This window comes from Panthera uncia (genome assembly GCF_023721935.1).
Source record: "Panthera uncia isolate 11264 chromosome E2 unlocalized genomic scaffold, Puncia_PCG_1.0 HiC_scaffold_19, whole genome shotgun sequence".
NCBI lineage: Eukaryota > Metazoa > Chordata > Mammalia > Carnivora > Felidae > Panthera > Panthera uncia.
In genome coordinates this window covers 5,308,439-5,322,689 of record NW_026057588.1, presented here as the reverse complement: position 1 = coordinate 5,322,689, position 14,251 = coordinate 5,308,439, and the positions used below count along the sequence as shown (strand labels likewise).

At 48.9% G+C, this 14,251-nt stretch overlaps 1 protein-coding gene across 1 annotated transcript; it reads left to right on the top strand.

Annotated features, from left to right (window-relative positions):
* The first annotated feature begins 1,462 nt into the window (after positions 1-1,462).
* On the top strand, positions 1,463-3,195 carry DPRX (divergent-paired related homeobox). Its single transcript, XM_049621529.1, has 2 exons — positions 1,463-1,611; positions 2,713-3,195. The coding sequence occupies exons 1-2, from the start codon at positions 1,492-1,494 to the stop codon at positions 3,100-3,102; spliced, it is 510 nt and encodes a 169-aa protein (XP_049477486.1). The 5' UTR covers positions 1,463-1,491; the 3' UTR covers positions 3,103-3,195.
* The last annotated feature ends 11,056 nt before the right edge of the window (positions 3,196-14,251 follow it).

The window sequence follows — 14,251 nt, the reverse complement described above, 5'->3', positions numbered from 1 at the left end:
ATGCCCTCATCCCAAATCTATTGTCTCACGGAAATATCAGTCCAGATGCTAGAGAACCAGTGACCCCTACGATTGTCTGTTCTTCTGATAACCTGTTGAGCTCAAGGAACCCAGAAGCGCTAGATGCTAAAGAACCAGCTGACCCCCACACTCTGTCCACCTCCCTGACAGGACCCTGTATGACCTGTTCCCTGAAACACTGATTTCTCAACACCTCTCCACTCATCTTCTCTATGCAATACTCATCTCTTCATCGCTCCTCGGGGATTCTGTTCCCTCTGTCTGCATTTCCCTTCCTGCAAGGAAGTACATGGCTCACTCCCTCACCTCATCCAGACAGACCTTCGCTCACTGGTCATTAAAACTAACCCCCCCACACACACACTCAAATTCCTCATCCCCTGTTCTGAATTTTGCTTCTCTATAGAGTACTTAGCACTACATAAAGTACTGTGTATTTTAACACTTTTAGTTTGTGTATATCTGTGTCTTCACTAATGTAATCCATGAAAGTAACCATGTTTTATTATTATTAATCGACTATTTTTGGAGCAGTATAGTTTCACAGCAAAATTGAGCAGAAGGTACAGAGACTGCCCTTATACCTGTCTGCCCCTCCCCCCACACACACACAATCTAGGAGTCGACACACAAGCGATCCTTTTTTTAATTGCTATTTTAGAGAGAGAGAAAACGTGAACAGGGGAGTGGGCAGAGGGAGAGAGAGAGAATCCCAAGCAGTCTCCACACTGAGTTCAATCCTAGGACCCTGAGATCATGACCTGAGCCAAAATCAAGAGTCGGATGCTCAACTGACTGAGCCACCCAGGAGCCACAATATCTTTATTTAAATAACCCTCTCCAGGGGCACCTCACTGGCTCAGTCAGTAGAGCATGCAACTCTTGACCTCAGGGTTGTAACTTCAAGCTGCACATTTGGTGTAGAGATTACTTAAAAACAAAATCCTTGGTGCACCTGGGTGGCTTAGTCAGTGAAGCGTCCAACTTGGGCTCAGGTCATGATCTCGCAGTTTGTGAGTTCGAGCCCCGCGTCGGGCTCTGTGCTGACAGCTCAGAGCCTGGAGCCTGCTTTGGATTCTGTGTCTCCCTCTCTCTGCCCCTCCCCTGCTCACACCTCTCCTCTCTCTCTCTCTCTCTCTGTCTCTCAAAAATAAACGTTAACAACAACAACAACAAAATCTTTTTAAATATATATAGTGCTTTCCTATGCTGAGTATATGGAAGACCAGCTGTGACAAAATGAAGCTTAGGAAACAGAACCAGAAAGTCATTCACGCCATGCATACATATCTGGGACCCTCAGTCACCTGACTGAGAGCCAAGCCTGACCTCTGTGCACAGGGAGTTCCGGTGTTTGAGGAAGGGAAGTGTCTTACACCTGTGTCTTAGAGTTGTCGAAACACTTCATCTGTACCTTTGTCTCCTCCCCTCCCAGGAAAGCACCAGAAGCATTCACATAGGAAACGAACAATGTTCACTGAGGACCAACTGGAAGCCTTGGAATTCTTGTTCAGTCAGAACCCTTACCCCCCACCCAGCCTGCAGAAGGAGATGGCCTTGAAATTGGAGATCCACCCGACAGTACTTCAGGTTGGAGAATAAAGCCTCACCTTGCCAAGCCACTTCCCCAGAATACCCTAAATTCAGAGACCCTAGGATAATTCCTGAAGCTTAATACCACTCTGGTCTCCAAGATTCCAAAGACCCAGACTCTTACCCCCAAACCCTCCCTCCCAACCCCTAGAGCAAGGATCTGCAAATCTTTTCTCTGTAGAGGGCCAGGCAGGAAATAGTTTAGACTCTGTGGGCTGTGTCACGTCTGCCAAAATTATTCAGCTCTGCAGGGACAGCGTGAAAGCAGCCATCAACAATAAGTAAATGAATGGGTGTGCCTGCATTCCCATAAAATTTTATAGACACACATTGGAAGTTCGTATAATTTTCACAGGTCACAAATATTCTTATTGTGCTTTTTTTTTCCCCTCTCTTTCTCTCAACCATTTAAAGATGTGACACCTGTTCTTAGGGGCACCTGGCTGGCTCAGTCAGAAGAGCATGCAACTCTTCATCTAGGGATGGTGACTTCAAGCCCTAAGATGGGTGTAGGGATTACTTAAATGAATAAATAAAAACTTAAAAAAAAAACAACAACACAAACAACGCTGTTCTTAGTTTATGCACCATACAAAAACACGGTTGCAGGTAAAAACTGGCCCATGAGCCTCAGTGTGCTGACATCAGTCTCTCCTGCTCTGGGTGTTTTGATCCCTGCCTCACTTTTTTTTTTTTTATATTCATTATTGAGAGACAGAGCATGAGCATGAGCATGGGAGGGGCAGAGAGAGGGGGAGACACAGAATCCGAAGCAGGCTCCAGGTTCCGAGCTGTCAGCACAGAGCCTGACATGGGGTTCAAACCCACAAGCAGTGAGATCATGTCCTGAGACAAAGCCGGACACCCAACCAACTGAGCCACCCAGGTGCCCCCCTTGCCTCACTTTCTTTCCCCACCACCTCTCATTCCTGCTCCCTTTCACATATGTCGGGAGAGTTTGCAGCTATAGGATCTGAGAAGCAGAGTTGCACAACTAGCTGGGCTCACCTGGCACTGTCCATGGTATCGGGTAAAATGAAAACACGTGGACTCTCCTTTGGATTCACCAACCAGTTGCTCCTCTCTTTTCCTCCTTAGGTTTGGTTCAAGAACCACAGAGCAAAACTCAAGAAAGCCCAATACAAGCACATGCAGCAAAAACCAAAACCTGAACAAGAGCATGCAGCTGGGGTGGACCTCAAGACCAGCTCTTCCAAGAGAAACATGGCTACATCTCCAGGATTCTCTCATGGTGCCTACCCTGCGTCCCTGGTTTACACAGATCATCCAATACCTTCCTTCCAACTCCGCATATGCCCCAATTTGAAGGCTCTCCCAGACCATTCCACTGGCCACAAAATAGTCCACTTTGGCTGCTGTCAAGATCCTAATATCTACTCCCTTTGTCCCATTTTGGAATCACAGATTCTTTCTGCAAGTTTCACTGTTAATCCCTTTGGTTCTACATCACCACAAAGAGCCTTATGAGAGAAGCAAGACACAAAACGTTACATACTGTCATTTGCAACGATGCCCAAACAAGGGACAGATATGAGATCTACACAACCTGGACGCATTTCAAAACCATGATACTCCATGAAAAGAAAAAAAAGACACAAAAATGCCCGTGTGGTGGAATTAAGCAGAAAGAGGCAGTAAAACTTACTGGGGATGGTGATGTTTCATGTCTTGATTAGGATGGAGCCTACCTGGATGTATAAAGTCATCAGAAGACACAGAAGTGTGATACTATGTACATCACAAAAAAAAACCCCAATCATGACAGCATGGAGACATCAGCTAATGCCATGATGGTCATCATTTTGCAATACATAAATGTAACAAATCAACATCTTCGTGTACACCTTAAACTTGCACAACGTTATGTATCAATTGTATCTCAGTAAAGCTGGAGGAAAAAATGTTTTAATTGTATCTCAATAAAGATATACATATATACATAATGGGACTACTAAGGACAGTTATCTTTTTTCCTGGTTCTTCTGTCTTGATTTTGTGATTTTGTCTTTTCTTCATCATTGTTCCGCTAATAGGATTTAGCCAATGTCAGTAAGTGGGAAGTTGGTTATTTTTCTTTCTAGTTTTCCTTTTTATTTATTTTTTTTGGTCACCTCCCCAGCCATTATTTTATGTCCTGAACAACCAAATATCTCCAGTCCCCCAATCCTCTCCAATTTTTGTCTTCTCTTCTTTTCTTTTTTTTTTTTTTTTCTTTTTTGCTTCTCCCTCTACTAAGACAATGGAAACACCACAAGCCCTTCCAAGGAAATTCTCAGGCCTTCTTCCTTCCTAACCACTCTCTCCCTGTGCTTGTAGCATCTGTGAATGAGCCAAAGATGATCCCATTAACCGTGTGCTTTGTCAGGAACACGTAAGATTCTGAGCCTGTGGGATTATGCACTTGTTACCCGTCAGACCTGGCCTTGGTGCTCCCATGCAGGAAGATGCCCATAAAGCTGTGCACCTGTCCCTCAAAGGTGTCCTCAGGTTGTGCAGGGACAGCGTTGGGGTTCTGGCATCTCTGGTCCATCCTGAGCTTCAGAACCTGGGTGGCCTCAGAGCGGGCCAGTGGCCAAGCCAACCGCTCCGCACTTTCCAGTGTGCACTCCTCACCAACTAGCACCTTACAGACAGATGTCATGCTGGGGGCGGGGCTTTAAGAGGATTGCAGTCTCTCTCCCTCTCGTTCTCTTCCGGCCAGAGGCAACCACTCCAGCGTGTGCTGTGGTCCGAGGGGATACACAGCCTTCCCTGCTAAGCCATCGACGACACCCCCGACCCCAGAAGGCTGCTTTGACTTTTGCCTGGTCGTACACTTCACGTGATTGAATCATCCTGCGGGAACCCTTCTGTGTGGCTTCCTTCACTCAAGTGCCGTCGATGAAATTCATGTACATTGTGGACAGCACGCTATTGAGCCCAAGAAATCCCGGTGTAACACAGGGGTTCTCAACCAGGGGCAGGTGCCGCGCACCTGGTGACATCTGGCAGCACCTGGAGACACTTTTGGCTGACGCTGGAGTGGGGAGGAGGGTGCCGCTGGCATGTACCCAAGTGGATCCTGAGCAGCTCAGTTTGTGGGTCAGACCCCTCCAGGAAGAGTTATCTGGCCCCAAGTGACAATAGTGCCAGGTTGAGAAGCTCTGGGACAGCCTGGCAGACTGAATCTGGACAGGAGCCAGAACATATCTGAGAGCTCCGAAACGAAACCCCAAGTTGTGTAGCCATCAGCCCAGAAGGGCTGGATCAGCTTAATGACCAAGCGCTCCCCTAATCTTTGCCCGGACCCTCACCTTCACCTTTGGACCAACCAGACAAAGCCAAACATGCCCCCCCCTACCCAACCACAAAGGGTGTCCCTGCTTCCTGTGTCAACCAGTCTCCAATCAGGGCACTTTTTTCTTCTATAAAGCTGTCAGCTCCCTGGCTTGACAAACTCAGTCGATTATCGACAGGGGTGGTCTCACTACAGCAAGAATATTTGCCACTCTAGAAAACAGTGTGGAAGTTCCTCAAAAAATTGAAAATAGAACTACACTATGACCCAGCAAGTGCACTAATAGGTATTTATGCAGAGGATACAGGAGTGCTGATTTGAAAGGACACATACACCCCAATGGTTATAGCAGAGCTATCGACAATAGCCAAAGTATGGAAAGAGCCCAAATGTCCATTAATGGATGAACGGATAAAGAAGATGTGGTCTATATATACAATGGAGCATTACTCGACAACCAAAAAGAATGAAATCTTGCCATGTGCAACAACCTGGATGGAACTGGAGGGTATTATGCTAAGCAAAAAAAGTCAGTCAGAGAAAGACATATCACATGACCTCACTCATACGTGGAATTTGAGAAATTTAACCGATGAACATATGGGGAAGGGAGGAAAAATGAGATAAAAACAGAGAGGGAGGCAAGGGCACCGGGGTGGCTCAGTCAGTTAAACCTCCGACTTCGGCTCAGGTCATAATCTTACGGTTTGTGGGTTCAAGCCCCGCATCGGGCTCTGCACTGACAGCTCAGAGTCTGGAGCCTGCTTCAGATCCTGTGTCTCCCTCTCTCTGCCCCTCCCCTGCTCGTGCTCTCTCTCAAAAATAAACAAACATTAAAAAAAAAGGGGGGGGGGCGTCTGGGTGGCTCAGTTGGTTGAGTGACCAATTTTGGCTCAGATCATGATCTCACAGTCCCTGAGTTGGAGCCACACATCGGGCTCTGTGCTGACAGCTCAGAGCCTGGAACCTGCTTCAGATTCTGTGTCTCCCCCTCTCTCTCTCTGCCCCTCCCCTGCTCATGCTCTGTGTCTCTCTCTCTCAAATAATAAATAAACATTTAAAAAAATTTTAATGTTTATTCATTATTTGAGAGAGAGAGAGACAGACAGAGTGTAAGTGAGGGAGGGGCAGAGAGAGAGGGAGACACAGAATCCAAAGCAGGCTCCAGACTGAGCTGTCAGCATAGAGCCCGACGTGGGGCTCGAACCCATGAACTGAGAGATCATGACCTGAGCAGAAGTCGGACACCCAACCGACTGAGCCACTCAGGCGTCCCAAACGTTAAAAATTAAAAAAAAAAAAAAAAAAAAAAAAAACAGAGAAGGAGGCAAACCATAAGAGACTCTTAAATACAGAGAACAAACTGAGGGTTGATGGGGGGAGGAGAAAAGGGGTGATGGGCATTAAGGAGGGTACTGGTTGGGATGAGCACTGGGTACTGTATGTAAATGATGAATCTCTGGGTTCTACTACTGAAGCCAAGACTACACTGTATGTTAACTAACCTGAGAATTAAAAGAATAAATATTTGAATATTTACTCATTCTCATTTGGGAGTGATCTTCATTGATTTCTACAAACCTGATACCCTGATACCTTAGCATAAACCTGATACTGAGATATTTAAATTTCTCAAAACAGGGGCACCTGGCTGGCTCAGTCAGTAGAGCATGTGATGCTTGTTCTCAGGGTCGTGAGTTCAAGCCCCCACACTGGGTGCAGAGATCACTTAAAAAAAAGTCTTTAATTTCTCAAAATACCTGGTCAACGCTGGTTGTTGGAATCAGCATCCCAGCAACAGCCACACAGTGGAGGCTACAGATGGACGTTACCTAATTCCTCCACCCCTCCCACAGTTATCAGGGAGATAATGGTCTGCTTGTAAGAATATTTCCTCATCGATTATCACAAACAAAATAGTGATAGCTGAGGAAGAAGTAGAGTCAATATTTTCTTGGTCGGAATAAAGAACTCAAGGGTGCTTGGGTGGCTCAGTCAGAGGACCACGAGACTCTTCATCTCTAGGTCGTGAGTTCGGGCCCCAAGTTGGGTGTAGCTATTAAATAAACTTAAAAAAAAAAAGAACTCTATGTCCTTGTTTATTCCAACAACAACAAAAAATGAGTCTACTTATTCTTTTGGGGGTAATTTTTTTTCAGTTTCCCATGGATTTTTTAATTTTTATGATTTTTTGTAATGTTTATTTTTGAGAGAGAGAGAGAGAGACAGAGCATGAGCGGGGGAGGGGCAGAGAGAGAGGGACACACGGAATCTGAAGCAGGTTCCAGACTGTCAGCACAAAGCTCAACGTGGGGCTCGATCATGACCTGAGCCGAAGTCCGACGCTTAACTGATTGAGCTACCCAGGTGCCCCATCTATTTATTTTTTGAGAGACAGAGACAGCAAGCCGGGGGGGGGGGGGGGGCAGAGAGAGAAGGAGAGAGAAATCCCAAGCAGGCTCTGAGCTTTCAGCACAGAGGGCCCAATGTGGGGCTCCAACTCACGAACCATGAGATCATGACCTGAGCCAAAACCAAGAGTCGGTCGCTTAACCGACTGTGCCCCACCGACCATGGATTTTTTATTAAGTTTAATTCCCCTCTTCTTTTTAATGTTCATTTTTGAGAGAGAGACACACACAGAGCCGGAGTGGGGGAGGGGCGGAGAGAAACGGAGACAGAATCTGAAGCAGGCTCCAGCCTCCGAACTGTCAGCACAGAGCCTGACACGGGCCTCGAACCCACAAACTGCGAGATCATGACCTGAGCCGAAGTGGGACGCTTTACCCACTGAGCAACCCAGGCACCCCTGGATTTTTTAATATGCCCTTAAGAGTGCAGAGCATCCATTGATTGCCTGGGACGTCACTCCAGAGTGCAAGTTTTACATGATCAGGAACTTCCTTGTGCTTGTGCCCCATCCCACTTTGCAGAACAGACCCCTTCACCAAGTTTTCCAAAACGTTCATGAAAGAAACAAGAGGAGAGGGAGACTGGTTGATTCGTCCAACGGCTCTCTAGAGCCTTGGGATAAGAAGCCTCACTTAGATCTAAGCCCCTCCCACCACGTACCAGCCCAGCGTGGCCCAAACCTGCCGACAGGACTAGAAGCACCTGGGGAACTTGCAAAGCCCAGGTTGCAGGAATGGAGGGCGTATGGTCCCCAGAAGCCGAAGAAAGTCTACCCAGGACTGTATTTAAACAAGGCTCAAAGCGCAAGAGAGGCACTAAAGCCTGAATGGTCCGGAGGGGTGCACCTCTTGAGAAGAGTCGGAGAATCCCCAGAGCAAGTTCCCAGGGTGAGCCGCAGGGGAGGGCTGGGGCAGCGGGTGCTGGAGGCCGAGGGCTGGAGCCCACCCGGTGCGTGCCAGACTGGGAACTCCGGGCTGGGGTGGGGGAGGGGGGAGGGAGGGGGGAAGGGGTTCCATTCCCAGCCCCAGGGGTGGGGATACTTGGAGACCCCGAAGCTGGGTTTGCATCCTGCCTTCTCCCCTGGCCACCGATGAATGGGGGAGACTGTCTCCACTGTGGGGACCTGCTTGCCCTATTACCGTGTGTGCTCGGAGGGCATCTGCACCACCCCAGCTGGAACCCCCGTTCATCTCCACTCATTGTTTGCCTGTGGCTGAACTTCCCCAAAAACAGAACCACGACATGGGGGTGTGTGTGTGTGCACGCGCGTGTGAGACTTCTTCCGTGCACGACTTCACTGCTGAGATCCATTCATGTTCATGTGAGCACAGTATTTAACATCTTTTAAAAAGAGACTTCGGTAGGGGCACCTGGCTGGCTCAGTCAGTCCATGTGACTCGTGGATCTCACGGTCCTGAGGTGGAGCCCCAAGTTGGACGTAGAGTTTACTTTAAGAAAAAATTAAGGGGCGCCTGGGTGGCTCAGTTGGTTGAGCGTCCAACTTCAGGTCAGGTCATGATCTCACGGCTCTTGGGTTCAAGCCCCAAGATGGGCTCTGTGCTGACAGCTCAGAGCCTGGAGCCTGCTTCGGATTCTGTGTCTCCCCCTCTCTCTTCCCCTCCCATGCTCGTGCTCTCTGTCTCAAAATTAAATATTAAGAAAAAAGGGGTTTTTTTAATTAAAATCCTTAAAAAGTAAAGTAAAATAGAGCCCTTGATAAACCTAATGCCAAGTAATATTCAAATTTCCCTGATGGTCCCCCAAAGCACCTTCTTTTTTTTTTTTTTTTAACGTTTATTTATTTTTGAGACAGAGAGACAGAGCATGAACGGGGGAGGGTCAGAGAGAGAGGGAGACACAGAATCTGAAACGGGCTCCAGGCTCTGAGCTGTCAGCACAGAGCCCAACGAGGGGTTCGAACCCACGGACTGTGAGATCATGACCTGAGCCGAAGTCGGCCGCTTAACCGACTAAGCCACCCAGGTGCCCCCCAAAGCACCTTCTTAAAAAGCTGTGGTTGAAGTCAACATCCAAGTACTATTGTGTCAGGGCTTACAAACACATGGAAACATATTCAATCGTTCCTTCCACAATTACTGAATAGATAGCTTCTGCTTGTAAGAAGCTAATAGAATGGTGAATCACTAATAGAATAGTGTAACTGGCAAGGCAATAGGATTCATACAGGAATTAAATCTGTCACAAAGTAAGCTTTCAAGGAATATTCTAGAAAAGCAAAGGAAGGAAGGCAAGAATGGCTTCCTGGTGTCCTCAGAATGGAGCCCTTTTTTTTACATCCAATCCTGCTCCATCCCTTTCTACCACCTTCTTTTTTTTTTTTTTAATTTTTTAAAATTTATTTATTGATTTATTGAGAGAGAGCGGGGGGAGGGGCAGAGAGAGACAGAATCCCAACCAGGCTCCACACTGTCAAAGCAGAGCCCGACACCCGGTGACTTGGGGCTCCACCATCTCATGAACTGTGAGATCATGACCTGAGCTGAAATCCAGATGCTTAGCCGACTGAGCTGCCCCGGTGTCCCCCTTTCTACCACCTTCTATCCAGTGTTTCCCAAACACATACACCAAACAGGCACACATGTTTTCACTGAGTTTCACAATTCCACCAAAGCTCCATCCAGCCTGAACAGCCCCATCCAGTCTTTTCCTATTGCCCCAAATTCTCTCCTTCACCCACCGTCCCCTCCTTCCCATCCTCTGATAGAAACAGCGGCTCCTGAGGGACCTTCCTTCATTCTGTGTAGACGGCCTCCCCGTTTCCAGACCTAACCCTCACTTCCCGGACAGCACCTGCCACCAGCAATTATTTCCACAGCTGTTCCCTGGGCCATTTGTCTCTCCCGGCAAGACTGTGAGTCCGCAGGCTCAGAGGGCGAGCCTGTGGGTTCTGGGGGGCGTCTCCAAGCTAAACCACAGAGCTGTGCTTCACGAAAGAATCGGGGGTCCTGGAGGAGCACTGAGTAGCTAGGAGGGGGCATGCCTGAGCTGAGGACTGCACTCAGGGGTGAGGCCGCCAAGAGGGGCTCTTGTTGGAGCAGGTGGAGAGCAGAAATTCCCAGAGCCAAGCTGCCAGGGTGAGCGGGACTGAGGGGGACTCAGGATGGACAGAAGTCTGAGGGTTAAGCCAAACCAAGTAGGCAAGGACTGTGAACCTGGGGCTGGCAGACTCAGTCCTGGGTACCTGAACTTCCCAAGACACAAGTACATTCTTACAGCGAACAGTCCCTGTGTCTGTATCCGGCACCCCACAAATAGGGTTTAAGCCCTCTTTCCCTGACTTCTCACCCAATAAACGGCAATAAGGATCCCCATGGGGAGGACTGACTTTGAACAGCTTTCTTTGGGCCAACACTGGAAGGATAATGCGGAGTCTCAGTGAGAAGCTGTTATTAACATCCCCACGCTAAGAAGGGAGCTGGAGGTCAGGAAAGCAACGTTTATTCATGGACACGGAACTGGGGGGTGCTGATCTTTGGGCTCTGTCTACGCTGCCCCTTAAAAGGAGCCACAAAGTTAACAGCCCCTCTGTCCCACAGGCCATTCTTATGTCATCCAGTCCTTGAGAACATTTCCCCCACCGTGATGTCCATCGTGGGGGCTCCACTGACACCACGGATTCTGTGGATCCCACGGCAACACCAGCAAAGCCCTTGCATCCTTCCAGTGAGTAGAGCTGTCCTGGTCACTGTTCTCCCCTCTCCTGTCAGGTGGGGCTCAAACCTCTAACCTTGAAAGTGTTGAGCATGAGTTGTTAACATAGAGCCGGCGAGTAAATAAGCTTTCTCTTCCGCATACCATGTCTGTTCCATATTCTTGTCCCCTTCCTCCTCCTGCTATCTCTCCTCCCTCACCTGCTCCCCCTACCCTCCTCTGCCTCCCCTTAACCTTCCCCCAGACTCTACCCTGATCTCCATGCCGACCCCACCCTCCTCTCTATTTTTACCCTCCCCCCACCCCCACCCCTGTCCCTCCCCCCACTGCCCTTAACCCTCCCCCAGACTCTACCCCAATCTCCATGCCTACCCCACCCTCTTCTCCATTCTAACCCTCCCCTCCAGCACCCTCTACCCACCGCCACCCCTGTCCCTCCCCCCCACTGCCCTTAACCCTCCCCCAGGCTCTACCCTAATCTCCATGCCTACCCTACCCTCCCCCCCATTCTAACCCTCCCCTCCAGCACCTTCTACTCAGCCCCAACCCTGTCCCTCCCCCTGCTGCCCTTAACCACCCCCAGACTCTACCCTAATCTCTTTGCCTACTCCACCCTCAACTTTCTGTCCCCTCCAGCCTCCTCTCTACCCCCCACCCCTGCCCTCCCTCATCCTCCCTACTCACCCTCCTCCTCTTCTAAACCTTTACAAGCTTTAAAAACCAGTCTTCACTCACTGGCCACACAACAGGCCAAGAGAATATGCCAACCTATGGTCTAGAAACTGGGTGACCCACAGTTGGTTTGCACCTAAGTGGTTTTCCAGATGGCTAAAACCAAGAAGCACCCCCCCCATCCCCAGCAAATCTGGAGGAGTTGATTATCCCATCTAGAAGAGTTGAAGACACTTATCTTCCAGAAGGCCGGGCTAACAAAGTGTAAATGAGATCAGGAAGGAATAATCTTGTTATGTAACTTCTCTACCTCAACTTCCTAATCTGAAAAACAAGAATGGTGGCAAGCCTATGACTTTGCTGCAGGATGTGGGAAGGGGGCAGGATGGCACCTAGATAGGGTGAGGAGTCCAAGCCCACTAGGCAGTAAGTAAGCCTCTTCCCCTGTTGGAATAATTGGTGGCAAACAGGGTGTATGGTTTGGGCAAGGGTCTACCCCACTCCAGGGCACCTAGAGGAAAGAAAAGGGCTAGAGCTGAGGCAAACACCCCATTTGTGTCCATTCTAGGGTCTCCTAGTCTCTGACCCCAGGAGGAAGGGAAGACCAACCAAGGATCTGGCACGGCTGCTGTTTCTTGGTTGGCTGTTTTCTCTCCTTCCTAAGACTCAATACTTAACAAATTTCCAACTTAAGGAACTGTCTGTATTTCTCCCCAGCTTTAAAGATGTTAATTGACAAATTACAATTGTGCATATTTAAGGTGTACGACATGATGCTTTGATACATGTATACATTGTGAAATGATTGCCACAACCAAACTCATTAATCCATCCATCTGGGGCGCCTGGGTGGCTCAGTGGGTGAAGCATCCAACTCTTGATTTTGGCTCAGGTCACAATCTTGTGGTTCGTGGGATCAAGCCCCACATCAGGCTCTGTGCTGACAGCACGGAGCCTGCTTAGAACTCTCTCCCTCTCTCTGCCCTTCCCCTGCACGCATGTGTGTGCAGCTCTCTCTCAAAAGTAAACAAACAAAAAGCCACCCATCATCTCACATAGTTTCCATTTCGATCTGTTCTTTGCAAATCTCAATTATACAATAACTATCATCAGCAGGCTGTACATTAGATCCCCAGAACTTATGCATCCTACAAATAAGTCTGTACCCTTTGACCAGCATCTGCCCCTTTTTCCCACCCCACCCCCACCCCTGGCAACCACCATTGTCTCTGGTTCCACAAACTTGACACTTTTAGATTCCACATATATAAGCAAGATCATACAGTATGTCTTTCTCTGATGTATCTTAGCATAATGCCCTCCAGGCTTATCCATGTTTTCACAAATGGCAAGATTTCCATCTTTCTGGTGGGTGAATAATATATTTTTTCAATTTTTTTAATGTTTATTTTTTTTTAATTTTTTTTTTAACATTTATTTATTGTTGAGACAGAGACAGAACATGAACAGGGGAGGGTCAGAGAAAGAGGGAGACACAGAATCCGAAACAGGCTCCAGGCTCTGAGCTGTCAGCACAGAGCCTGACGCGGGGCTTGAACCCACTGACTGTGAGATCATGACCTGAGCTGAAGTTGGACCCTTAACTGACTGAGCCACCCAGGCGCCCCTAATGTTTATTTTTGAGAGAGAAAGACCGAGGGCGATCAGGGTAGGGGCAGACAGAGAGGGAGACACAGAATCCGAAGCAGGCTCCAGGCTCTGAGCTGACAGCCCACAGCCCAACGCGGGGCTGGAACTCACCAACCGTGAGATCATGACCTCAGCGGAAGTCGGATGCTCAAACAACTGAGCCACCCAGGCGCCCCTTGTGGCTGAACACTATTTAAAGAACTCATGATCACACATCTATGGGCTGGAGAGGCTTCTTCAGCCAGCCCGGATTTTTATTCCTATTAATGTGCCCAGAAACACCACTACATGAACCCACAGGGCTCCTGCATCAATCACATCCCATTAGTCCCCAAGTCAGATCTTTCTGCCCAGGCCCAAACAATGTCCCTAACCATACAGCCTCTCAGGGAAAGGGCTGTGGCTGGCACTCCAGACTTCCAACAAGTCCCCAACCACACCTCGACCTCCCTGAGCCCAGCCGGGACTGTGTACCTCCCCGTGGCCCATCCCCTTCCCATGTCTCCCTTCTGGGACCTGAGTAACAACAGGAGTTAGGAACGAGGCCCCTAACTGGACCCAGAGAAACAGATGGAAACTCTGATTTATGTGAAACCAGCTTCTGCCCTGGGAAAAACAGGCGCTGTCCTGAGGACGCTTTTCATGTTCACTCACCCTGATTCCCCAAATTTGGTGTAAGGACCAAAGAGCCGGGGCAGGAAAGCCTGCCACATCATGGCCAGGAGGACATGCTAGCACGGTGTCCGATGTCTGTCCCTACATCTCTGAGGTCCCCGTGCCTTACCTGCAAAGCAAGGCTCTCCGCAGGCTCTGCGTCCCCACCCCGACGTCCGCAGTGCCAGGGGCCCCCTGCCCTCAACACCCCTGTCCGTCCAGCATCCCTTCGCCTCTCCACAACCTCCGACGCCAGCCTCCTCGACGGTCCGCTCGCCT